Raw genomic sequence first — 26,905 nt, 5'->3', positions numbered from 1 at the left:
AGAAACCTCCCAAGGCTCATGCCGATGCTCGAGTTCATCAAGGTCCCTGATACGTTTCTCTTTGCTCAGTATGATGTTACCGGCAACACAAACATGGAAGAAGCGTATGAAGAATCGCTTTTGTTCCCGTCTTGCGTCTGGAATCAAAACGTTGGTTGGAGTTGTATGCGGTTCGCCACATTCTTCATCAAAGCAAAGTAGAGGGCTTCAGGTTTTTAATCATAATGTCTCAAACTCCACCCTGTTTCCAAGCACAGTCGCCGAGCGATAAGTATTAAGCGTTCAAATTGACAAAAATCATGCGTTGCTTTTCATTTACAATTGGCACAAATATTTCTCAATTCATAGGCTATGCTTTACATTGATATGAGAGCACACAATCAGGTCTCAGAGTGGACCGTCAGATACGGGAATAACAAGTTGTGCTCTCCCTTCCATTCGGGGTTTGCCGCTTAGTGAGCCTCAACCAAAGTCTCCTTCACAACAGGCGCTTGCTTCGGCCCATCGACTGGTACTTCAGATTCGTGGGCCTTGGCAACGGGCTGGGCGTAGGGGGTCCACTCCTCGTCGGCAGTCATACCGCCGTACAGCATGGAAGGGGGTGCCAGAGCCTGGATGTCGGGGGTGGCCTTGAACAGGAAGAACTTCTCGTCGTGCCACTGGCCGGCGGTGACGTATCTCCCCTCGCTGTCGGTGAACATGGTCTCGTTCTCCGCGCGGAGGAAGTAGGCGATGGAGTAGCGGTGCTCCTCGGGGTTGAACGGGACGACGCGGTGGATGCACGACATCATAGTGTGCCCGCTGGCGAAACGCAGCGAGTCACCGACGTTGATGATGGCGCAGCCCTTCTTGGGTGCGACGAAGCCGAACTCCTTGGTGCCGGGGGGCCGGATCTGAAGTCCCCACTCCTCGGCAAAGAGGAGGGTGAGGGAGCTGATGTCGGTGTGCTTCTGGTGGCCGATCTCTTTGTCCTTGACGGGGTCCGCGGGCACGTAGTGCATCATGGCCAGTGTGGAGGTCGAGGGACGGTCGTTGCGGTGGGCGTTCTCGTAGCGAGCGGCGCCGACGAGGCCCATGGCACTGGAGAGACCGGACAGGACGGCCTTGGTGACGATGTTGGAGCCGGAGATGGCGTTCTTCAGGATGCCCTTGTCGGTGTCGTTCTGAAGAATCTGGGGGAACTTGGGGTCCTTTCTCTGGATCTCGTCACGAGAGACCTATTGCGGAGAGGAATCAGTCTTGGCTCTCGCAGATACTACGGACCTTTCTAGAGCATCTCACCTTGAACATCTCATAGCCGTCCCTGGTATTGGGGAGGCCGCCTGTGCGTGAACCTACGGGCTCGTAGCTGAGAGACATTGTTAGTGATACATAGACGTTGAGCCGGTGGTGGTTCGTCGACATACCCGAGATGTGCGGTGATGAGACCAAACTCGTTCTTGGCCTCTATTGGGGACTCAAAGTAGCGGTGCATGAGCTCGAGCGTCTTCTGTTGGTCATCCAGGAACCTGCTGCCGTCAAGGCCGTTCAGGTCCAGGTAGAAGAAGCCCTGCTCCTGGCAGCAGCGAAGCATGATCTCAAGCTCAGCTGGCTCCTGGGACAGGACTCGTCCGAAGTCAACAGTCTCCATGGGGTAGATGGGGACCCTCTTCCCCGCCCACTCGACGGTCTGCGGGACTTCGGTGGAGACGCCCATTGTGCGTGTTGTGTAAGGGGATCTGTGTACTTGAGATAATAATGCAGATGATCAAAAGATCAGTGGAGCACAAGTGATGGCCCGGGTTTGAATTGGGTTCAAATTGGGTTTGACAAGCTCCTCTCACTCCTCTTCTCTCCCCGTACCATCCTCGAGCAGTCGACCCTTCCTATTTATACATATGAGAGTTGCTCATAGCTGCGCCAACAACATTGCCCCTCACCGTCGTAAGCGGCGCCAATCCATCTGCCCGCACTCTGGGTCCTTATCCTCCTTCCAGATTCTTGTCACAGACAATGTGCCGTTGAGCGAGACGCAAGGTTTCATGCGAGTATGCGGGGTCTCGGACCAATCGGCACCGTCGTTCATATCACATGCATACTACACCAAAGACGCTACCCATTGTTGTTTCGTTGGAAGCTCAATGCCATTGTCATATCAAAAGTGGACATTTGCCTTGGCTTGCTTGGTTCCGGTTCGTGACGGGCAGCCGTCTCCCGTGTCCTGAACCACTCAATCGGACATGATCCGGCTCACTCAGGGCGCCGTATTACACCATTTCCTCGCCATCTTATCACTTCCGGGAGGAGGAACTGCGGCATCCAACCGAAACGGGACTCCCGCTCTCTTAGTTCAGCCAGCAAGGTACGTGGGAACTGATTGTTGGCCTGGCCAACATCGACGCCCCGCACTCGGTGAACTTAGGGTGTGTCAGGAAAGGGCGCATGGCTGATAATCGAATCACATCCCTCCGGGCTTTTACCCGACTATCGAGATCGCCGAACCCGGCATATACACCTCATGGACAGGTTATTGCCTATTCGTCGTCTGATTTCGGAGCCAAGGGACTGTACTCTGCTCTACGTTGAAGGTATAGACGCTGTCGACCTTGAATTTTCTGTAACTGATTCGTCATGGACAGCAGGACATGCGCCTGGTCGCATCGAATTTGCTTTTCGAGTATCAACGATACCCTTATCTTCCCGGTCGCCACTGGAAACCTGGGAATCCTTAGACGAAAGCTCCGCTCGGGAGCAGCCGCCGAAATACCCCTAGTAAGATCTGGTGCAACCTGGACAGTGGCTACACGCATCTTACTTTAGCCATGCGGGGTAGACCTGTTGCGCACAAACGAGCCGGATATCTTGATCCTGAGTGGTCAATGATAGGAACAAAGCAACCCCCCACGTCGATGGGCGAACATGGAAATCCATGCATAGTCTAAACCCTGAAATCGTCGCTTGGACTGACGAGCAGATTGGCACGGCTGTGTGACTAACCTAGCTGCGCCAATATCAACCTCGGACCTTTCGTCCAGAGTCACATTAGACGTGATGGGGCTTACCTCCCGTATGCAGTACGATTGGTCAACAGGCCCCGTGCCTCCTTTTCGTGTCTATTATTCTCGGTCAATACTTTTAGTCACAGGTACAAACTAAGCTCGGTCTTCTTGTTAACTAATATTATATTTGGATAATAGTTGGGCTCGTTGCAGATTGGACGGTGTGGTGGTACCTAGTTTGTCTCACTCTTGACTTTTTGGAGTCAATGAGCGGCTGGATCGCACGCTCGTCTAAGCATCCAGGTAAATCATATCAGGTTCATTAACCAAATAATCAGGATCAGATATTATCGAATGTTGCAAATGACTTTGTTTTAGATATTCTTTGCTCACTCAACGACACCACTCAAAATAGTCGACCACCCACTCTGAGGTTCGGCACATGGAAAGCCACACTTCTCACGCATATATCTATCATGCAGAAGTACGTCGCCTCAAAGCATTCTGGATATCTGATTTGCTGACAACCAGACTGAATAGCTCCCTCAGCTTCACAATCCAATCTAAATCCCTTTTTTACAAGAAGGACTGGCACCTACAGCGCCACCTATACTGTTGTCTCAATCATGATAATACTGGGACAAGGACCTGAAAGTTAGCATGCGACAGGATAATAGTAGGTAGTATACCGCGCTCCGTAATATGCGAAGGAGACTCCACTTGTTGCTCCGATGTCACATCAATGATAAGTTGGTCAAAATATAGTCATTGTGCCAAGAAGGGCCAGTGAAGGTCTACAGATTAGCCACGTCATCTTCCGTACGAGAGTTCGAGTCCGAATGTAATGAGAACATTTCAGCCCCTTCTTGGGATGCCTGGAGCCTTCTGGGCACCAGGCATCTTTTGCAGTTCATATTGATATCCACTATAGTCTTCTTCTTGCTGGCCAAATTTATACGCTTTGCTCATACCACGCACACAAATCCAGGAAGAGTCGCATGCTGGTGCCGAGGCAAGTGGTCTTCGGGGATCAATAATCCAACCTTCGTTCTAATCTTGGGCCCTGTCTTCTACGTCTTTAAGACATCTTTTATGATGAGGGGGGCACCTTCTCGGGTGTCTCGCAAACTATAACTCTACGTCTACGCAAAGGGCCAGTAAGCCAACTCGTAGACGTATCCCGTCGTCATCTTGGCGTGCTGCAGGGCATGATCGAACGAGACGTGCTCCATGGTGTCGTTGGGCGTGTGAATGTACGGGTTGTGGTTCCCAAACGGCGTCTCAAAGATGAAGGTCGATGGGAAGCCGTTGCGGTTCGCCGAGGCGTGGTCGGAGCAGGCGTACCCGCAGACAGTCTCCTCGTAGGGAATGTCGGTATACTATGATTACCCCCGGCGCGGCCCGTCAAGTCAGTCCCACCAAGAACTCATTTACGGGGGTCTCGCCCGGCGAGAGATAACGCGCAACTTGCAAGGCGGGGGGGGGGGTTCTTCCACTTACGGCATCGATGACGCGCTTCATGTAGGCGACCTGGTCGGGGTCGGTCCAGTCGGTGACGACGCCGAAGCGCTCGACACCGTCGCGGCCGACGTAGCCGACCATGTCCTGGTTCAGCATGGAGACGACCTGGCGGTTGAGCGCGCGGTACTGCGTGAAGATGTCCTGGCTGCCCAGCAGGCCGGCCTCCTCAGCGCCGTACCAGTGGAACTCGACGGTGTTGAGGAGGTCGCCCGAGGCGATGCGCTTGTCGGAGAGGAGGACGCGGAGGACCTCGAGAATCATGACGGAGCCGGAGCCGTTGTCATCTATTTTTAGTCAGTATTTCCATGTTAACGAAAGCCAAACTCAAGCAGGAGAAAATACTATGGGGGGGCAGGGACGGCGACTCACCAGCACCAGGTGCACGGCCGGCGCCGCGGTCTCCGGAGATGACGGAGTCGAGGTGGGCGCCGACAACGACGGTCCGCTGGTTCTGTCCGGGGATCGTCACGATGATGCTGGGCTGCGACCAGGCGACGTGGCGGACGTAGCGGACGTTGGCTGTCGGGTGGCCCGCGGCGTCGAGGACGGCGCTGACCTGGCCGTGCAGCCACTCGGCGGACTCGACGCCCGTCCAGGAGAGGTAGTACCGGTTGTGGAAGGACGAGAAGCGCTCGAGGTGGGTGCGCATGTTATCCTTGCTGAGCTTGGGGATCAGGGCGTTGACGTGGCACGTCTGGTTCATGGCCGTCGGGAAGGGCAGCGCCGCGAGGAGCTTAAAGTCCGGGGAGGGTGTGACGGCGGAGACGTCGGACCACTCGGTGATGTCAAAGAAGTGAACACGGTTCTAGGGACATGTAAGTCAGTTGCTAGCCGTTCGTGAAAGGGAGGGGCTCCAATGGGATGACAGGGAGGTTGGAGCCTACATCCATCATCTCCCACTTTTCCTCCTCAGTGACGGTGACGGTCTGTCCGGGCGCGATCTCGAGGGTGAAGAGCCTTTTCGGGTCGCGGGGCTCGACGGAAGAGCCGGCGGCCGAGGAAACGGCGAGAGCCGCGAGGAAACGGGTGAAGCGCATGATGGACCACGTTTGACGGGGGAACCGGAGCGATTGTGAGGCGACAGTGGCTTGCGGCTACGGTTCTCATGACACACAACGCGCCGTTCTCTAGGGAGGCCGGCTTGTTATATGCTGGCAGAATCACCCACGGTACCGGACGCCTGCATGACTTGCATCACCACACGCGCCAACCAGCGGCGCATCGCAGGAGGGACGTGGTATCTGGTGAGTGTTCACAGATCTTCCGGCCCCGGTTTTAATCCAAGTTTGGCGCGTCAAGGTGAGGGGGGTTGGATGACGCCGCACCGGCGCCAGGGAGACGGTCATGTACGCCGGGAGCTGTAACGGGAAACTGGCCACGACGTGGGAACTTTTGGGCATGCGGAACCGGGCGGTGAACCCCAGATACGACGCTAGTAGTCCAGGCTCTATGTTGGCGAGGGTAGGCTAGCAGAAAGAGTCGCCGGGCACGACCGGTGGGACGGCGTGTAAGGCACAGGGCGGGTTGGCTGATTGTTTCCGGCTCCCAGGCGGTGATGTATAGCCAAGAGGTATTGATCTTGGCTCCGCGGCGAAGGATGAAAGAAATGACATGATGGAGTTGGGGTTGGACACTTCCCATCTTTAGTGCATGGCAATTCCCTTGGCTTATGACCCATCATTCAGACATCCTCGTCATTCGATCTGGGAAGTTCCATTGACCGGCCTCGGTATTAGCAAATAAGGCTTCACTTGCAGATGGCAACAGACGTGCGGTTTGGATCACGCCAGAGCCGAAGCTTTCCGAGAGAAGTAGTAACCTCGCGGGACCTAGAAAAACACCGAATGATGACTTCTCATCGGCTTGCTGCCAATTGCCAAGAGCAACTACATCCGGAAGGTGACTTTGAGCCAAGACGATTGCGCGCGGGGGAATGTGACTTGGACCCAGTCGCCAAGCTCATTTACCATGATCATTCTCTTTTTGTTTTTCTCTCTCTCTCTCCATGAAGAAGACCTTTGCGAGCCAACACATTGGCAGAACGGACGAAAGTTTCCGTGCGTAATCAGCGGGGAACAAAGGCCATGTGTGAAAGCCGGCCCGGTTCCGGGGGGGGGATCTCAAATCCAAGATGGGTGTTCTCGGCGGTGAAACGTGTGTGTCGCATACCCGTAAGACTTATTTTGTATTGCACAGTCTGTTATTCTTGCAACATCCTCCGTTTGCCCTCTCGGACGCGCTGGCAAACTAAGCGCTGGCACCGCGCAACCTTCGTCTCCCGCGCCATCGCGGCAGCACGAACAGCGGCAACGACCCCTGCACCGACGCGAGGAGCCCGTTGCTCGCCACCGGCCAGCCCACCAGCCGATCAACCGGTACCACTTCACCCATGAGGACAGGTAAGGGGGGGGGGGATAGGTAGTTGACGCGCGCCATCGACGAGATCCCCACGAGGGGGCGAAGACGGTCGTCCGTGCGGCGAGCCCCGGGAGGGACAGGACTACCGCCACTACCGCTGCGGGACGACTGCGGCGGCCGTGTCGATCGTGGAGGCGGAGAGGACGAGGTGGTACGGAAGCGACGGCCAGGATGCTCAGCGCCCTGCCAATGTCTCAATGTCCTATAGAAGGGTCTAGATGCCGGATGCTATGAGTTTTAACTCACAGCCTGGCCCAATTGGTTAGGATGTCAAGGAACCATTCTTGTGGGATGAGACGTCTCTCTCTCTCTCTCTCTCTCTCTCTAGTTGGGCGGATATTCACACGGCTGGGTCGCGGTGGGCTTCGGTTATCCTATAGGATTCGGGTGTTGTACTACGTGGGTAAAGACTACGAGTTAAGCCAAGGGTGCGTGGTGAACCACGTCAAACACATGGAGGCGACACACGCGTGAATGACTTTTCGATAAGAGCGTTCAGTGCATTATTATACTGCCTCATTTATAGGCCTTCCATGTGAACACATGGCCATAGAGCCCCCAATCATCAAGCCTCCAGTCACTCCCTGGAACATATATGAGGGTGCTCAAGCTAATCAACAGTGATTCCGAGCTCTTCCCCTTGCACCATTGCCGAAATCAACCATCGTTCCATTCAAGGGAAGATGAGCCACTTTGTCCAGGTTTTCTCGCCGTACTGCTCAGCGAGGTCGCACCACTCCCAGCCCCAGCCACGCATGCGGCCCTTGGTGTTGTCGAGAATTTCAATGGCGTTCGTCAAGACGATCTCAATGTCCATGTTGCCGACGACGGCGTCCCTGGCGACGGACCACGCAATGTGGCAGGTGTCGACTTTGGCGAGCGGCTGACCGGGCCCGCGTTCGTTCTCGTCGTTCCATCGGAAATAGAAACGACGGACGGACATGAAGTTGCGGAGCTTCTTGCAGTCTTCGACGAGAGCCGAGTCGGGCCCGGCGCCGCCCATGTAGGTGGTTTTGCCGTTGCATCGCTTCGAGGGGCCTAGCGGGGTTTCGTATCTTTCAAGCCTGCCTGCGACCTTCTTTCCGTCGTTGAACGGTGTGTACAAGGTGTTTGGGTTGACCTGAGCAGTGAAGTTGCTGCCATCGCCGTCGGTAAACTCAAAGTCGAGCCAGTTCACGGCAGAGTCGACCTGGGACAGTGCTTCATAGTCTGGCTCCTCAGAAGCGGCGTCGCGTTGTTCGGTCGCATCCATGACGGGAGCGTCGATACCGGTTTCGCGCTGCTCGATCTGTCCCTGAGGAAGACTTGGGTCGCGATAGAAGAGTCTGAACTCGCCATCGTATTGGTTACTCTTTTCGAGGCCGCAGCGAACTCCCATCTTGGCACGAACACCGATGCCTTGGTAAGTGGAGGGCTCGTAGTTGATGGCTCTCTCGAGGAAGCCGGCCATGTCACGGTTGGTGAGGGCGATCTTGGCTTTTGTCGTCTTGAAACTGAGGCCGCAGGACTCGTGCGCAGCAAACTTGGCCCAGAAGTTCAGATCGCGTTCCTTAAAGACGACCTTTGCGGTGTTTTGTTGGCAGAACCTCAAGAGCTGCTCGCAGTCGGACTTGAGCGGTGTATGTGGCTGGTCCCAGTCGGACGAAAGCCAGATGGGAGTGCAGAAGGGACCCTCGGGATTGCCGCCGGTGTACATCTCGTAGCGTTTGGCGATGGTGAGGTTGACAGATTCGACGCTGTCGGGGGCCTGTTGCACTGTGCCGTTGAAGACGTAGGCGGAAGTGTTCTTGGGGATCTGAGAAAGAGACTTGACGATAAGGGGTCCCTTGTATTCGACCTGGAACATCTCGACAGCTCGGGCAGTTTCTTTTCCAGAAAGGGAGGCTTTGAAGAGACTGGCATCTTTGGCGTCAGCGAGGCTCAGAGGCCCGCGCTGTTGTAGTCTCCAGGAGACTGTGGCGTTGCCCGATGGGCTGTTACGAACAGCGCAGTCTGCCGCCTCTTCGGTAGATGAGACAGATCCATCGATGGTCCATCCGGGACGACTCAGAGACCTGCCGAGGAAGCTGGCGATATCTCCAGTAGACAGAACAGCATCGCGGGTGTGGGTGAGAATCTGGAAGCTACAGCTACCGACCCAGGCTGTTTCGACCCAGGGATTGGTATCAAAGCCAAGTTTATGGGGGTTAATCAGAGCCGGGTGACCCTTGAGGAAGTCGAAGAGGGCTTGACAGTCGTCGCGACGGGGGCTTTTGACGCTGGCATATTGCTTGCTGGCGCGGACAGTGCAAAGCTCGACATCGTCGTCGGCTGTAACAGTCTTGATGTGCTTGCTGACGGGCCAGGGAAGCTTGTGGACATCGCCGATGGTGTTCAAGCGGGCGGCAGCGGCTAAGACGACGTTGGAGCCATTGGAAGCCTTGAAGGTGACATCCCCTTGGGGCAAGGCAACAGCATCGAGGACGCCAGGGTCGGGAACAGCACGGCCAAAGGCGAAGGCCGCAAGGGCAATCGTGGACGCGATGAATCTGCGCATTGTGTAATCTGTGACGTGTTTTCGGGACAGTGCTGATCTGTGTTGTTTGTGTTGTTTTTGTTGAGAGGGTAGGTAGTAGTGAAGCAGTGAAGCAGTTCAGGCAATTAGAAGGAACAAGAAAGCCGTCTCTGGTGAAGAGAACAGATGAGACGAGACGAGAGGGAGGGAGAGATGCGAGGTCTGGCACGTGAGGAATAAAAGAGAAGAAAAAGAAACCAGTTCTTCGGGATCTGGCGGCGTCGAGTGATCAAGTCACGGGATCTACTTGCCTCTGTTTCCCTTTTGGGCAAGAAAGGTCAAGGTGAAGTTGGATTGCTTATATAATCCAGTGACTGGACAAAAGAAAAGGAAGGAGCTGCTTGGTGGGAAACGCCTTCCTCGTGCGGTTGTGGCGGTGTGCGGTGTGTACCGAAGGCCAAAGCCAGATTCAGGGAATCAAGACCATGTTGGCTGCTCCTAATGTGCTTTTACACCAGCTGCTTTTTGACTGGTTGCTAATCGGTCATACAAAAGACATGTGGTGAATGATGATGAAGAATTCCACCCAGAAAACAGAGCAAGCGAACTCCAAATCACTTGGACCAGGTACAGCACATGATTGAACTCCTTGATGACTTGTACGGCCATATATGACAATTGCCATATGCTTCTCTTCCGTCTCTGTAACAGTGGCGGTTGCATCTATATGCATGTACTGTGCCTTCAATAGCGATGTAGTCCACCACGAAACCCAAGGTGACATGACTGTTTGATGTTTGCTGCAGGCCCAACTACATGTCGCTGCCGCTCATCTCCAAGGCGTGACCCCTCGATTTGATGCTAGGGATTTATGTCTAGCTGATTTACAGTCATTTTCCAAAAACAAAAAGACGGCGATGATGCACCACGGGGTCTAGCAACATGCAAGGGGTATAAATCAACAATGGAACTCCGTGGCAAGGGCTGTCCATGCACACGGCTTGCCCATATTGCCCAGACAGCGGTGGCGTGTCATTCATACAATTATTCTCACATTGTAAATAAAGAAGCTCTCAATAGAAACGTCAATACCTGGTGAGGTTATGTTGGCCGGGTGTTTATATGCAGTTGTTGTGGACATTCAAGTGGATTTAGGCCAGAACTACCAATCCACTCATAACGAATCATAGCTATGAGTATAGTAAAGCTGTATGCTTCTCTCTTATTGTACCCTTTTACGATCCATTTGATGCTACATGAGCGTTCTGTCTATAGATGGCATGCCATGCTGTAGATCAATCGTCTGCCTACTTACTGATTTTGTTTGCCTCGGCCTTGGGGACCGCACCAAACTCAACACAGAAGCAAGCAGCGAGTCATTGATAGATGCATGCAACACAAACTAAGCAACGTTGCACATATGTTTGCCCAACAGCACACAAGGAGAGACCAGCTCAATCTATAAGGTGCCGTGAGCCCGCGAGAGAACACGACATGATCCTGTTGTTAGAGAGTTGCAATCAGTTCCATTTTGCTTGCAGACTTGTATGAGCTATTTATCTTGCATGTCAATCCTTTTACCCCAAGTTGGCCCCTCCTCCCAGCTCCATATCAATTGGCAGATCGCCGGGACCGGAACTCTGTTGCTCTGGGGACGTGTTTCCCGTTCGTTATCAACTGGCTTCGATTACCGCCGGGTCGATCCCACGTCCTTGGGCCCATCTCTGCCCCGCAGAAACATGTCCCCCCCGGTGGGTTACCTATACATACTAGTCGGGGGTCGCCTTTCAATCAATCGAATTCTTCAATAAACCGCATAGGTATCCGTACTTGGTAGACAAGCCTGCTCCCCAGGCCGGGGGGGGGGGTTGCAATGCCGTCCGTATACTTGGTAAGCTTATCCGACTTGCATAGCCTGGATATCAGAGATAGGTAAGCGCAGATAAGACTTCCCCAACGCCAAACAACACCACCACCACACCCAGCGACACTACCCCAACACGGAGCTGGGGCTGCGGGCTCAAAGTCGATATCTCTGCTGGGGAGGGGGGCAGCGCTTCCCCACTGGTTCTAATTTCTTCTTTCGTCACCGAGTTGCTGATAAGACACAACTTGGGCGGGCCCGGGACCGGAGTCTGTTTGCAATTGTTTGCCTTGGCTGCTGCGACTGTGTTCCATGCTTTCCAGCATCAATCCGTCGCGCCCCGTTGGATAGTATTGAACACTGGAAAGATCCAATGCCATTTCGGTCTTGTCTCCATGGCTCCTGCTTTCGGCCCTCTTTGCCCAGTCTGTGGAGACAATATCCCTCAAGCGCCCATCAGTATAAAGCATGGCCAGCATCCTGTCCTACGTCTCTTTGATGCAAAGAGCAAAAATAACCCTACTGCCCTCTCCCCGTGTCGCCGCTTCTCTTTCAAGACCACCGTCGGTGTGACGGACAAGCCAAGATGCAGATGCGCAACGTCCTCCTCGCGGCCTCCCACCTGGCCCTCGGCCTCGCCGCCCCGGCCCCGCTCCCGGCCTACAACCTCCTCTCGACACGGGAGACGCACTACAACGCCAGCCTGCCAAACGTCACCATCTTTGCCACCGGCGGCACCATCGCTGGCTCCGCCGCCTCCAATGCCCAGACGACGGGCTACCAGGCCGGCGCCCTCGGTGTCGACATCCTCATCGACGCCGTCCCCGAGCTCTGGAACGTCTCCAACGTCCGCGGCGTCCAGGTCGCCAACGTCGGCTCGAACGACATCACCACCGAGATCCTCCTCAACCTGACCCGCCTCGTTCAGGAGGCCCTCGACGACCCCTACTGCCAGGGCGCCGTCATCACCCACGGCACCGACTCCCTCGAGGAGAGCGCCTTCTTCCTCCAGCTCGCCGTCCGCAGTGACAAGCCTGTCGTCTTCGTCGGCGCCATGCGCCCCGCCACCGCCATCAGCGCCGACGGCCCCATCAACCTGCTCGAGGCTGTTACCCTCGCCGGCAGTCCCGAAGCCAGGGGCCGCGGCGCCATGGTCGTCCTCAACGACCGCATCGGCAGCGCCTTCTACACCACCAAGACGCACTCCAACTCCCTCGACACCTTCAAGGCCGTCGAGCAGGGCTACCTCGGCTACTTCCTCGACATCAAGCCCTTCTTCTACTACCACGCCGTCCTGCCCCTCGGCCAACACTACTTCAACGTCTCCGCGGCCGCCGCGCTGCCCCAGGTCGACATCCTCTTCGGCCACCAAAGCCTCAACCCGGCCCTCGCGAGCGCCGCCGTAGAGGGCGGCGCAAAGGGCCTCGTGCTGGCCGGCATGGGCGCCGGCTCGTGGACCACCCCCGGCCAAGACACTCTGAAGAAGCTCGCGCTGGAGAACAACACCCAGATCGTCCTCTCCAGCAGGACCATGGGCGGCTTCGTCGAGGCCAGCGGGATGCCAAACACCTACGGCGGCTGGTCCCTGAACCCGGAGAAGGCCCGCATCATGCTGCAGCTCGGGCTGTACGCCGGGTACAGCTCTACCCAGCTCGAGACGCTGTTCAAGTATGCGCCTTGGAGATAATGAATGAATGCCCCCTCCCCGAATCATGAGATAATGAATAAATAAGACACCCTAATAGAAATATCATTGATTTTTTTTTACCATCCAAAAGTTATCACAGAGCCTTTCAAAACCCATGTCCGCTAACAGCTTGTGCTTTGATAACCCACGACTCAAATCGCTTGAAGATAAATCTGCTTCAAATTGAGACCAAATGCAGGCGAAACGACTAGCATTCACTTCAACTGTCCCCCCTCCACATAGTTTTGAACATTTGGTGAGCGCATGCATGCCCGACGGCAGCAGGAGGAGAGAGTCCTTTCCTTCGACCCCCCCAAAAAAATAATCACGCGTTCTTCTTCGAATGCGATGCCTTCTCCATCGCCGCGACCTTTTCAAAAGCCCGCTTCGTTTCCGCGCAGCTCTTGAGGATGAGGCAAAACGGGATGACGATCCAGAAGGCGTTGCAGAAGACGTAGTACCACCAGTAGTAAAAGTCTTCGGGCCGGCAGTAGATGACGCTGTAGACGAGCTCGTCGAAGGAGCACGTCGCGAAGTACAAGACGTCGCCGTAGAGCTGGCCGAGGCTCACGACGAGCTGCAGCGGGTGGCGGAGCGGGTGGCCGGCGACGATGCAGCAGGCGCAGGCGAAGGACAGCGGGCCCCAGAAGACGGCCGTGATGGTCTCCATGCAGACGATGAAGGAGTCCTGCGTCAGGTAGCGGGAGTCGGACAGCGAGTACTCCTTCCACAGCTGGCCGAAGATGTGGAGGCTGGTCGGCATGTCGGCCTGGTTGTACGAGAAGTAGCCTGGGGTTTTCGTGTCAGTCAGGGGGTTTGGCTCTCGGTACGATACGCTCCCCCGCCATGCCGGAAAGACGACTCACCTTCGAAGAAGAAGTGGATAAAGGCACTCAGAGTGAACCACAACGTCGTCGCCATCTCGCCGCCGGGCAGGTCGGGTCGCGTCTTCTTGACGATGCGGTACGTCGACCCGAGAATGACTGCGGCGCCAACAGCAAAGATGGCTCGCAGTTCATTGGCACTAAGGGTGTTGGCGACGTAGCCAGGGAGCATTGCACCCCCGGGGGAGTACGGGTGGATGGGGATGGAGGCGTTCATCATGATCTTGGCAGCCATTTCGAGGTCGTTCGGGTGCGGTCCGTTAGGTATAAGTTGATCGTGGTTGACGGTGCTGGCGAATATGGATGGACAGCAAAGGTGCTCTCACGAGTGAGCTTTATAACATCTATTACATGCAAATATGTCCTCCCTCTCCCATATTTCCGCCCCGCTTGGGTGGGTACGGCAGACTCAACATCCGCATCAGCCCATTCATGTATTGCTGGGGGACATTTGCCAAGTCTGAAGCAGCGCGGTTGTCCCATTGGCTACAGAGGTGAGTTGGCTGACCTAGCGAGATTGCACCCTGCGTCGTATTCGGGTCCGACGTAAGCACGAACATACTGTCTGGTTGTTTCTTTCAGGGCCTAAGAAAACCGTCAGATTGTTGCTCTACTACCGGATCCCGAGTTGTCCGGTGACCGAGAGCTCGCCGGAGAATACGGGCTCGGACTCACATCATCACATCTCACGTCCTCCGTTTGCGAACCTGATATATCCACAAAGTGATGGTAGATATTCTCAGAAGCCGTACTCCGTCCGTGTAGTTGAGCGTTCTGCTATATATATTTACATGCTTGACCCCGAACATTGCGTAACAAAAACTTCCGGTCAAGCAACCAGTGCCTGCCTACCCGACGCCTTTCTAAACCTCGCCCTTATTGTTCTTCTTCTTGTCATCCTTCTTCCGGATATCAACCCAGCCCATACCCCACGCCAGCACAAAGATCACACCGCTCAAGGCGACCAGGAGATAGAACACCTCGCCGATGCTCCTGGAGTACGCCATGAGAACTCCGGGGAGGTCCGCCTGCGGCACGACCGTTCTGAATCCCGTTCCGCCGGCGGCCAGAATGGTCCTGGCATCCACGGACGGGGCGTACCTTGCCAAGTTGGTGCCGAGCCCCTCGCTGAAGATGACCGAAGCCACTGTCAGGAAGATGGCGCCTCCAAAGGTTTGCAGGAAGATGACGGTCGCCATGACCACGGGGAGACGGGACGGCGCAGAGTTTGCCTGGACGGCGATGATGTGCTGAGTGAATGAGTATATGCCGGCTTTCCAATGAACGGGGTTGGGGAGCAGCTTACCATCTGCATGTTGGACCCGCGGCCCGCGCCTAGAAGGACTTGGTGGCCTATCCAGGCGGCCGAGCTCGTATGCGGAGTCCACGTCGAAATGAGCCCGTTTCCGATCGTCGCTACAATAGAGCCGAAGACTACCCAAGGGATGTAATACCCCATTCTCCCGACTGCAAAAAGGTTAGCGACCTCAACCCATGATTAATCAAACCGAGCGTTGAAAACAAGGAAGATACCCCCCCACCCATCTAAGGAGCGGAGGGTAATCAAGTTCAAACCTACCCAAGGCGCCGGAGAGCACGGCGAAAATCAGCTGGCTCAGTATGGTCGGCAGAAAGTCCCTTCCACCCTCGAACGGCGTGGCCCCCTTGACACTCTGGAAGTACAACGGCAGGTAATAGCTCGAGACCATGGTCATACTGTAGCTCGCGGCCCCGGTGACGCAGCTGGTCCAGATGATTCTGTTCTTGAACAGGTCTAGGGGCATCATGGCCTCGTCGTCGCCCAGCCTGTGTTCCCAGTAGAAGAAGAGCACGGTCGTGACGCCCGCGCCGACGAACAAGCCGATGACGACCGATGAGTCCCACGAGTAGTCGTTGCCGCCGAACTGGAGAGCCAGCAGGAACATGACGGCGGCCGGGGCGAAGAGCACAAAGCCTGGGAGGTCAAGGTGGGCGGGTATTTGAAGAAGGGGGAGGGGGTTTGCGATCTTGGAGGGAATTTGGATGAGCAGCAGGAGGACTGCGACCACGCCGCCGATCGGGAGGTTGATGTAAAAGCCTGGGTTGGTGATTTTTTTTTGATTAGCATATCGCAAGGTTCATTACAAAAAGTCAAAAGATCCAGATGAAGGACAGCCCGCCAAGCACTTACACCATCTCCAGTTTACGTATTGCGTAAAGGCCCCTCCGATGAGTGGCCCGACCACGAGTCCCATATTCGAGATCCCAACGACAATCCCTATGATGAGCGGCCTCTTCTGCAGCGGCACCGTCGTGCCTATGATCGTCAGGGCGCCGTTGAACAGGCCGGCCGTCCCCATGCCCGCAACGGCGCGCCCGACGATGAACATATCAGAGGACTTCGCGACGCCGCAGATCAGCGAACCCAGCTCGAACAGGAACAGAAATGCCAGGAACGTCTGCTTGGAGCTGAGGTATGTGTACAGCTTCCCTGCAAAGGGCTGAAGAGCGGCACTGTCGGCACAGAATGGTTAGTTCAACCGGCGCTCCTGATGCCTATTCCCTCACGGGGCTTCCCACCCCCCTCCCTCCAAAGTCGTGGATAGGGGATACGTACCCGCACAAACTGTAGGCAGCGCCGTACCAGCCCACGTCGGACAGCGAGTTGAAGGCTGTTGTGATCTCGGGAACAGCCTGTGCCCATTGTCAGCCATGCGTACATCTTCACAGCTGTAGGGTAGAGGTGCGTCTTTACCGTTGTGATGATGGAACCGTCGAGGAGCATGAGAAACACCACGAGCGTCAAGCCGGCGAGGACGAGATTTAACTTGACGCCAGTCATGTACTCTTCTTCTTCTGCATCCCCTTGCTCCGTAGCCAATGCACTGGCGTCCCCGGTCGCCCCGTGGCTCCCGTTCTCCGTAGGCTTATCGGATGCTTCAGGGTCGGTGCCAGTCGCGGACGACGGCGGCTTCTCGGAGAGCGGGTGGTCGGTTACGGGTGTCATTGATGGTGGCGATTCTGGACCGTGGCTGGATGTCAACGTGCCGGGCTGGGGTGTCTGCTTGGAGCCCCGCGAAAGGAACCTGGCCATGTTACACGGCTAAGCCTGGGTGTGCTTGTTAAGGTATGTGTCGCCTCGAGACGGTTTCCAGATGAACTTTGATGGCTGGTCGTCTGAACAAGCATTTCAGTCCCGCGGGCCATTGTAAATATAACAAAGTCTCATCATCTCAAAATCCGGTCCACGGCAACCCATCACCGCAGTCCTTCGGCTCAACCCCGTAGAAACAGCTATGGTATCAGGCAACACCACCTATCCCCTTCCCACATGACCAATCCCGCAGGGCTGGTGCACATCCGGAATTCGCCTGCGGCAAGAATTCCGGTGGGGTAGGAGAGAGGAACTTACTTTATATAGGCATGTCTGCGCCAGCTTTATGTCACTAGTGGGGATAGTTATCAAATAGTAGGGATTATAATAGTTAATTAATCAATTATTATATATATAACTATAGTAAAATCTTATAGAAACAGAGAAAAACCCCTATTTCTTAATTAAGAAATCCTAGGCTAATCCTAGCTATATAATTAGTATAATTACTAGTAAAGTAAGGTAATTTTACTACTTATTTCCTAACTACTTTCTATAAGCTAACTATATATCTACTAGTAAATTTATATATACTTTTACTATATTTAATATACCCCCTTAGTACTAGTATTATAATTAACTACTATAAAGCCTATACTAAATATCCTCTATATATAGCCTATTTATTTATTAATTATCTTTTAATATATTATATATTTTCTTTTTTACCTAGTAGTAAAGCTTTACTTTATTATTAGCTAATTCTTATTATTAATTTACTTTAAGGTATATATATTAGTTACTTATATTTAATTAAGCTATAAAAGTAGTAAATTATAATACACTAAGTGCTTTTATTAATCTATTAGTTATTAACTTAGTAGACTTTTTATATTTAATAGTAATTTAATTTACTACTACTTCTTAATATAGCTAGTAGTTATAAGTAGTTATATATTATAGCCTTATTTATAGTTAAATAAGCTCTTTAGTAATAAGCTTAATAGTCTAAGTATTATTATAACTAATATAAATAGTTAGTAGCTATTTAGTAGCTACTTACTTATTAAGTAATAATTTATTTTCTATTTAAGTTAATAGTTAAATACCTAGTATAGTAACTGTCATAAGACAAGGTGGCAAGTGCCTGTAGTTAGGAGACAGATAGATAGCAGGGACTAGATACCTAACACACACGTAATACGTTACGTGTGCCCTAGGTATATATTCTTTTAGTAAGTAACCTTTTATAGAAGGAGGGTTAACTATAAATACACCTACTATCTGTTACCTATCTTGTCCTATGTTATTTGTTTAGCTCCTTATTATTATTTGTCTTGCTTTACTGCTCTGCTATTACGTTTTGCTTTTATACTACGTTACTTTATAACACTACTATAGCCTAGCTTTATCCTATTAGAACTATAACAGCTGCTAGGAAGGCTGTATTAGTAACTACTTTACTAGTAAAAAGTATCTTTATTATAGTAAATAATAGTACTAGTACTTTAGTCTTAGTAGTTAATATTATTATAGTATCTTACTTATTAGCTTACTAAGAGATAAGCTTTATAAATAGCTTTAGTAAATATACTTATAAGCTATAATAATCTAGTAGGTTATTAGTAAAAAAAGTATCTAAAGTAATATTTAAAGTATTATTCTTACTATTTAGTATTACTTTATATTATAAGTAAAAGTATTATACTTAATAAAGATATTTAAGTATATAATTTATAGTCTTTTAGTAATCTAGATTTAGGTTATAGTTAAAGTAAGTAAGCTAGCTAGCTATAAAAGTAATATTTAGCTAAGTTATTACTACTATATATAAGATTATTTCTACTTTTTTTAATACTTATTAATTTTTTATAATAAAGCTATATATATACTAAGTAATAGCTTAGCTTTTACTATAAGTAATAACTTATTATATTTTCTTATATAGTAATAATAGTTTAATTACTTTATTATTAACATAGCCTTCCTAGCAGCTGTTATAGTTCTAATAGGATAGAGCTAGGCTGCAGTAGTGTTATAAAGTAACGTAGTGTAAAGGCAAAGCGTAACAGCAGAGCAGTAAAGTAAGACAAATAATAACAAGGAGCTAAATAAATAACATAAGATAAGATAGGTAATAGATAGAGGGTGTATTTATTATTAACCTTTCTTCTGTAAAGGGTTACCTACTAAAGGGATATATACTTAGGTATATATAACATATTACGTATATATTAGGTATTTAGTCCTTACTATTTATTTATCTCCTAACTATAGGTACTTACTACTTTGTCTTGTAATAATTATAGTAAATTACTTATAAAAGCTAGAAATAGTAGCTTACTTAGTTATAAATTACCTTAAGATTAAGAAACTATTATAGTAAACCTCTATTTTTAAGGTAGTATTACTACTAAAGGGGTAATATTTTATTACTTACTTATGTTTTATTTATATAGTAGTAAGCTAATATATAGTTATTAATATAAAAAAAGAATATAATATAATTCTTTTTTAGTAGTAATTCTTACTAGACACCTAGTAAAAGCCTTATGTAGTAAGTTCTCTTATAAGGTGTTTTTACTATAGTAATTATAATTACTAAAGCCTATATAGTGTCTTTAAAGCTAAAGGATATAGCTAGTAATTTAGTAGCCTAAAGGTATTTTTATAAATACTACTTTATTAATAGTAGTATAAATAAATATATTTACTATATTATATTAAAGTAATTCTAAGTTAAACTAAGTAGTTATTATAATTAGTAATTTTAATAATATACTTACTAATATAGCTATATAAGTATCTTATAGATCTTTTACTTATTAGTTACTATAAATAATAATTCTAACTTAGTTAATTAACTATATTTATTAAACTTATAGTTATTTACTTAATAGTAGCTAAAGATATAATACTTTTTAGCTACTACTTATTATACTATTAGTTAAGATTTTAATACTTTATACTAATATTAATACGCTTTCTTAATAACTTTAAATTACTTTTTATATAAGTAGTTTTCTAACTATTTATAAATTAGTAAAAAATATAGTAGCTTCTAGCTTAAACTTATTAGTTTATAAGGTCTAGTAACTCTTTTATTATACACTAGTAATTTACTAGTAATATCTTTATAATTATTATACTTACTAGGTGTTATATAGTTAATTAAGTAGCCTTAAGTATAGTTTAGCTATAAGTAGTAATCTTTACTTATTACTTAACTATATAATATACTAAATAATAATATTCCTTATAAGCTACTTTATATATAGTTTATAATTCTTTATTATAAAGTAAGCTTTATAAGGACTATAGCCTTAAATAAAGTCCTTAGTATAATTTAACTACTTATATATATAGTAAAATAATATCTATTTATAACGTCTTTAAATAAGATTACTACTAGCTAGAGATTACCTAATAGGCTAGTTATAGTTACTTAGAAATTTAATATCTTTTTATACTTAGTAATATCTTATAAGTTTATTATATAAAGATAAATAAAGTATAAAAGATTACTATTATTATTACTTTAAAGCTATTAGTTCTTAGTAAGTTACTAGCTTAAAGGCTATTAGCTATTAATAAAATTAATTAATAGACTATTAGCTATTAGTTTAGGTATTTTAATATTAATTATTTTACTATTAGTAGTTATTTAACTATTACTTATTAATTTTAAACTAATAGTTCTTATTTTACTAATTTTATATTAAAGTCTATAAAGACTATAAGAAAGACGCTAAGTAGTAATAGTAGTAAAGTAAAAAGAAGTATAAATTCTACTTACTTATATTAATATTCTAGTATATTACCTAATTATAAAACATTTAGTAAAGTAATATTAGTATATTTAATTACTTTATTTATTCTTTATTAGCTTCTTTATATATAAGAGACTAGCTACTAGCTATAATTAGTTATTTAGTTTATTATTAAATTACTATAAATTTAGCTTTATAAAGCCTATTAAGTAATCTATTTATTTATTTATTAAATAGTTACTTCTTATTAAATACTATATTATATATAGTAAAACCCTTATTTTATATTAAAGACTAACTATAATATATATTAATATATATATATCTTATAAGGAATCTAATATAGCCTTCCTAGCAGCTGTTATAGTTCTAATAAAATAAAGCTAGGCTGTAGTAGTGTTATAAAGAGATATAGTATAAAAGCAAAGCGTAACAGCAGAGCAGTAAAGCAAGATAAATAATAATAAGGAGCTAAATAAGTAACATAAGATAAGATAGGTAACAGATAGTAGGTATATTTATAGTTAACCCTCCTTCTATAAAGGGTTACCTACTAAAGGGATATATACTTAGGGTATATATAACATATTATATGTGTGTTAGGTATCTAGTCCCTGCTATCTATCTGTCTTCTAACTATAGGCACTTACTACCTTGTCCTGTAATAGAATCTAATTTATATATAAGCAGTAAGTTTTTACTATTAGTAAAAGTTAGATATTAATTGCCCTTATAAGTGTGTAACTATTTAATTATAGTAACAAAACAGGTGACCTGCGTACTCTTTTGTACAGTCGTATTTCTTAGTGGTTATAAGCCCAGCTCCCAGTCAATTAACTGAGTTCGATACACGGTCGCGACACACATAATAGAGGGTCTTTACCTAGGAATCTAGGGTTTCTACCTCACATAACGTGTCCAAGGCCTATAAGCTTCGTAAGCCCTTAAGGGGGTGAGTTAGATATTAATTGCCCTTATAAGTGTGTAACTATTTAATTGCAGTAACAAAACAGGTGACCTGCGTACTCTTTTGTATGGTTGCATTTCTTAGTGTAAAGACTTAGTATACTTATAAAGTATAAAATATAAGTAAAATAGTTAGTATAAAGATTTCTACCCTCTAGCTACTAATAGTATTTAATTATAAAGATATATAGCTATAGTTATAACTTTAGACTATAGGACTTTAGGTAATTTTATATTAATATATATATATTATACCTTAAGTTTAATAATTATAGTAATTTACTTAGAGCTACTATTTTAAGCTTAGATACTTAATACTAATAGCTTAATAAAGATCTTATAATTAAAAAGTATATTTATAAGAATAATAAACAGTAAATAGAATAGTAGGTTAACTAGTTAAATAGGCAGATAGATAGATAAAAAGATAGATATAGTTCTATTGTTTTTAGAAAACATAAAGAGCTAGAATCTCTTAAGGGGATCTATCTTCTATATATAATTAACTAACTTCTATATTTCTAATAATATATATATTAATCTTTATATTATATTATACTGTTATATAGATTTAAAAGCTTATACTATTATAGCTTGTTACAGCTTGTTACAGCCTGTTATATAACCTATTATAGATTGTTACAGCCTGTTTAATATCTAGTTTTATTTAAGTAAATATTTCTGTTTTTAGTACTCTAGAGTAGATCTAGTTACTATTTATATATATCTACTTCTTATACTCTTAGAGATAAAGTACTATAGAGAGTAAATCTCTATAGGTCTATATCTAGAAGTAAATATTATATTAGATATCTTATATATAGATATTAGTATTATTTTAAAGTAATATATAAGGTTAAATATAAAGTTATAGTTATTAAAGCTTTTATATTTAAGTATATATATATATATATATATATATATATATATATACACTTTAGTTATATTTAAAAGTTCTTAACACTTATATTAAATTTAAACTATTTTATTAAGTCTTTAATTATAATACTATAAAGTCTAATACTAATCTCTTAAATTCTTTACCCTCTATAATACTAGTCTTATTTATTCTTTATTTTCTAAATAAGTAAATCTCTTAAGTAGTAAGAATACTAGCTAAAGAATAATAAAAATAATAAATAACTTCTAGAGAATAAGCTACCTATTACTAGGTATTTATTACTTTAGATTATAATATTATTCTAATTAATACGTTTTACTATAGAAATTAGACTATTTACTTTCTTTTTATAAGAAGATACTTATTACTTATTATTTACTTTACTTAGCCTTTTACTTATTAATAAGTAATCTACTTACTAAGAGAAGCTTAAAGAGATATATATATAGCTAGATTATTTTCTTAGGTCTAGAATAAATACTATCTATTTTTAAAGATAGTATTCTTACTTTACTTACTATAGTATTAATTTTAAAGTATTTAATAAGGTATACCTTATATATAAATAATAGCCTATATATCTTTTCTAGACTACACCTCTAGAAGGGCCTGTTAGAGCTTATCTTTAGAACATTACTTTATAATAGACTAAAAAAGGTATCTTAAATAAATAGCGTTGCTTAGTTATAAATAGTAATTGTTGTGATGTTTTATAAAAAGTAGTGGTGTTGATGAAGGAGGGGAAATCCGGCATTTTCGGGAGGCTCGGATGCGGGGGTGGCTTGGATATAGGGTGGGGGAGTTAGCTGCTGATCCTTTGGGGCTACCTTCTTGTTCGCGCTGTGCAAATTGGCGGGTTTCATCATTCAGTAAGACGGAGGATTCCAATGTCGGCCAGGGTTTGGGTGACGGACATTCTTAAATTCCGCCCGCCCGTCGGGTCAGCAACGAGCGTAGATTGCTTTGAAATGGGTCCATTTCCTCTCGAATAAGTCAACCTAGAAGAGCCGCAGCCGCAACCGCATGCTTTGAAGTTCTGGTCTAATTACGGCATCTTACTGCCAGGTTATATGCTACCCAACGCGTGACTGCACTTTATTCTCCGTTGTTTATTTTGCTCCTACTTTTTTATGCTTATCATTGGGGGAATCTTTGTCAACAAACCTGTTCTTCGTTTAGGCCCCCACCTTGGGGTTGCGTGTAAGTAATCCGGGGTGACCACCGTATTCTCGATCCCTCGATCCCGCACTGTTAACAGATAAGTCCCCTCCGTAGCTTGTCCTGCAGGTGGTTTGAAGGCAGACCGCAACAGCATAGACCTGGCCGTACAACTATCAAACGCAGGTTACAAGCCGGATAAAGGCTCAGGCGACGAGGATGGTATGCTGCACTCTCTTCGCAGACGTTGAGCCCGAAGCAGTACTGACATTTTTCGCAGTATCCCGAGCTCAGAAGCCGCAGGTATTGCGGTTCACATTCGAGGTCTTTGCCGCTTGAACGAGGCGGCGCCTGGAGCCGAAGCCGCACGGTAGCGATGACGGGCCCAAAACATGTATGTTTCTGCTAAGAATAAGGGGGGTAAAGGCCAAGCTGCGTGACTTGATAAACGCATCGGCCAAGACACATTGTAGCCCTGTGATCGGAAGATTGGCCAGTATCAATGAATCTGAAGACCCCGGACCAGCACTAACCCTTGCATTCTATTGGAGGATATACGAGCGGACGGTAGAGAAGTCGGTTGACGGGCAACTTGGCCAGGATAATCGGCACATCTTCATCGAGGATGCGGATGCTGACGACCGGTTCATTATGCAGCCCACGTCATTCGACCCGGTTTCTCGTGGTTGGGATAGGGACTCGCGGGACGAGACATCGTCGTTCCCGTCGCCGGTCGATAATGGGTACAATGCCCACCGAGACTATTTAATGATTAAGCTTCCGCCTCACTTCCCCAACGTTAGCCTAGTCTGGGGGACTGCGATCTTGGAACTCGCACAAGGCCGCTCCGCTAGCCTTATTTTCTTTGGCACATCACTCGCCCCTCACCGAATTGCATCATCATTTTTGGTGATAGCAGCATCGACTTGAAGCTTGCAATGATATCCCGTGGCCTGATTCAAAAGACGTCCAAACAACCCTCCCTAACCTTCCAGTTTCATGCTTGGCTACGCCATGCCTACGCCCAGCTCTAGATCACCCCAGACTCCAGATCACCCTAGCCCAAATAGATAGGGTGACTAACGCAACGATCCATTGACATCATAACGATCAAGTTTGCTTCCACTGCATCCAGTCGTCCCTTCGAATGATTCTACTTTCGTCGTTTCTCACATGGAGCTCAGCAAACAGCCCATTCAATAGGCTACAGCCAATGCCAGTCCTACCAGGGCCTACTCGGACAATCGCCAAAGCCTACGACAGCATGAACGTCGTCTCCCGTCCATTCGAGTGCCCTGGCGCTAGTAGCCAAATTCCAGGTGGCTGTGGTCCGACTTATCCAGTGGCAGTATTCTGCCAACCGTCAAGTGGTCTGATTATAACCAAGGCCACGGGTATGAATGGGATCCAAACCCACAGGATTTATGAGGCTTGGCGCTTTATTAGCTGCTTTCATGTTGTTAAGAGCACAACAGCTGCGGTTCTATTGGGCTCGTGTCTGCTGCAAAAGGATTGGACGCGGTTACTTGCAGACAGAAAGCAGCGCTCTGAATATATCATATATCACTTGATATACCTTGCAACCCCGCACAGAAAGCCTGCTGGGTTTGACTGCCAGGAAACCACTTTCAATGCCGGATTTACGTAGCCAGTAGCTGTATAATGTCGAGACAACGAAACGGAAGGCCGTGCAAGATAAAAAGAAAACTGGTCGTTATCCTAAAAGGTTGGCGCAACCCGAGTAATATTTCACTTGCTACTCCGACCCGGACTGTCCCCGACTTTACGCAAAGTCTCCCTCAATAAAGCGAAGCGCAGAGGCATCTTAATAATGGGCATGTGGGGGATTCAAAGAGTCGCTTCAACCTAAACTGGGAAGCGTTCTTCGGTTCTGCTAACCCGGCCTGCTCCTTGTGCCGACTTCCACAACGTGATGCTCTGCAATCCGAAAATGTGGCTGGCACAAGGGAACGGACACAATGAGTGTGGGGAGGACGGCGGGAAAGGCAACCCGCAAAGCGGGGGCGGGCTACGCAGAGTGCCATATTTCAGTCCGCGTTTACGCGCCTCTTCGGGGTTGTCTAGATGACCAACGCGACAAAGGATATAGGGCAGATATCTCGTTCTTCGAATACGACCCAATCATACACTGTCGGTTCACAGACAGCCGCACACAGACAAGACCGTTCATGTAGGCATTCGAAGTAACTTTCTAGAGTCTGGTTACTAAGCTCTACTGTACTGGATAGCCTCCAGAAAAAAAAAGAGAAAAAAGGGTTGTCCGGCATCGTCGGCCACGCGAGGGTTCAGAACACTCCGCTGGCCTGACCTACATGGAGAAGTATGCGCGGTGGGGCCGAGTATTCCGCGGTTCAACCCCCGCCCCCCGCCCGTGGACGGACCAATCCACACTGTGGTTTTGGCGGCATCGTGTTCAGGTTTGTCATAAAATTGAGGCTGCTGGGAGAGACCAGCTTCCCCAGGTCCGGCCACACGGATCGTCAGTTCGTTGCAGTTTGGACGCGGCAGGCCTCAGATCGGCAGGCGTAACGGCCAACGGGATTCTGGGTTTCCGGGTGGTTAATCCAAGTTGCGGGGGGCACAGACTTCCTACGTGAAAGAACAGCCAAGTGAAAAGTAGGTTACGGCTTCGGCAACAGCACGCGGCTTGCAGGGGGTTCAGGAAAATACAAGCTTGGATGGGGGCTCGACGGGGAAGGCGGACAGCGCAGCACAGCACATCACAGCACAGAACAGCACAGCAAGCTCGTGAGATACATAGTACGTCAGACCAGAACCGTGGTGGCGGGATACAGATGCTGGATCGCGGCAGGCAGGTCATACGCCGCGGACTTGAGCGAATCTGATTGTCGGGTGTGGGGTTATCGGTGTGCCTTCTCTAGCGCCCTTGACCGAGTGGACCATGCCACCCGCCGGTCGTCCGGGACCCGGCAGATGTGGTTCCGGACTGGGACCCACTTCTTGACAATTCAACGCCTGAGGCCGCAAGGCCCAAAGCAAAAAACACTACGGATACCTACACTCACTACCTTACCCCGGCCGTGGTCGTACTGATCGCCGGCTGTGTGAGAAATTCCATTGTTTCGGCTGGTTTGATTCACCCGTTCCCACCAACGATCCTGTCGGTTGATCCATCCTCTCCAACCTGTCCTTTTCTTTTCTCTCTTCGC

The 26,905-nt window shown here is 47.8% G+C and overlaps 7 protein-coding genes across 7 annotated transcripts; 2 read left to right on the top strand and 5 right to left on the bottom strand.

Moving 5' to 3' along the window:
* Positions 1-452: 452 nt before the first annotated feature.
* On the bottom strand, positions 453-1,696 carry GLRG_09088 (2OG-Fe(II) oxygenase superfamily protein; the record flags this gene model as incomplete). The annotated part of the gene is made up of 3 exons (XM_008099773.1): positions 453-1,217; positions 1,282-1,348; positions 1,407-1,696. The coding sequence occupies 3 exons, from the start codon at positions 1,694-1,696 to the stop codon at positions 453-455; spliced, it is 1,122 nt and encodes a 373-aa protein (XP_008097964.1).
* A 2,424-nt stretch (positions 1,697-4,120) lies between these two features.
* GLRG_09087 (peptidase family M28) lies at positions 4,121-5,536 on the bottom strand (the record flags this gene model as incomplete). The annotated part of the gene is made up of 4 exons (XM_008099772.1): positions 4,121-4,357; positions 4,479-4,783; positions 4,869-5,304; positions 5,384-5,536. 4 exons carry the CDS (start codon positions 5,534-5,536, stop codon positions 4,121-4,123), a joined length of 1,131 nt encoding a protein of 376 aa, XP_008097963.1.
* A 2,054-nt stretch (positions 5,537-7,590) lies between these two features.
* GLRG_09086 (uncharacterized protein) lies at positions 7,591-9,453 on the bottom strand (the record flags this gene model as incomplete). The annotated part of the gene is made up of 1 exon (XM_008099771.1): positions 7,591-9,453. The coding sequence occupies one exon, from the start codon at positions 9,451-9,453 to the stop codon at positions 7,591-7,593; it is 1,863 nt and encodes a 620-aa protein (XP_008097962.1).
* A 2,408-nt stretch (positions 9,454-11,861) lies between these two features.
* On the top strand, positions 11,862-12,962 carry GLRG_09085 (L-asparaginase; the record flags this gene model as incomplete). Its single annotated transcript, XM_008099770.1, has 1 exon — positions 11,862-12,962. One exon carries the CDS (start codon positions 11,862-11,864, stop codon positions 12,960-12,962), a length of 1,101 nt encoding a protein of 366 aa, XP_008097961.1.
* Positions 12,963-13,287: 325 nt separating this feature from the next.
* GLRG_09084 (emopamil binding protein) lies at positions 13,288-14,081 on the bottom strand (the record flags this gene model as incomplete). Its single annotated transcript, XM_008099769.1, has 2 exons — positions 13,288-13,751; positions 13,829-14,081. 2 exons carry the CDS (start codon positions 14,079-14,081, stop codon positions 13,288-13,290), a joined length of 717 nt encoding a protein of 238 aa, XP_008097960.1.
* A 628-nt stretch (positions 14,082-14,709) lies between these two features.
* On the bottom strand, positions 14,710-16,919 carry GLRG_09083 (major facilitator superfamily transporter; the record flags this gene model as incomplete). The annotated part of the gene is made up of 6 exons (XM_008099768.1): positions 14,710-15,096; positions 15,153-15,313; positions 15,426-15,923; positions 16,017-16,339; positions 16,443-16,519; positions 16,581-16,919. The coding sequence occupies 6 exons, from the start codon at positions 16,917-16,919 to the stop codon at positions 14,710-14,712; spliced, it is 1,785 nt and encodes a 594-aa protein (XP_008097959.1).
* Positions 16,920-23,686: 6,767 nt separating this feature from the next.
* GLRG_09082 (uncharacterized protein) lies at positions 23,687-24,053 on the top strand (the record flags this gene model as incomplete). Its single annotated transcript, XM_008099767.1, has 3 exons — positions 23,687-23,756; positions 23,844-23,936; positions 23,995-24,053. The coding sequence occupies 3 exons, from the start codon at positions 23,687-23,689 to the stop codon at positions 24,051-24,053; spliced, it is 222 nt and encodes a 73-aa protein (XP_008097958.1).
* Positions 24,054-26,905: the final 2,852 nt, after the last annotated feature.

This window comes from Colletotrichum graminicola (assembly GCF_000149035.1).
Source record: "Colletotrichum graminicola M1.001 genomic scaffold supercont1.45, whole genome shotgun sequence".
Taxonomy (NCBI): Eukaryota; Fungi; Ascomycota; class Sordariomycetes; order Glomerellales; family Glomerellaceae; genus Colletotrichum; species Colletotrichum graminicola.
Note: the sequence above shows the minus strand (reverse complement) of the source record. Positions and strands in the feature narration are given on the sequence as shown.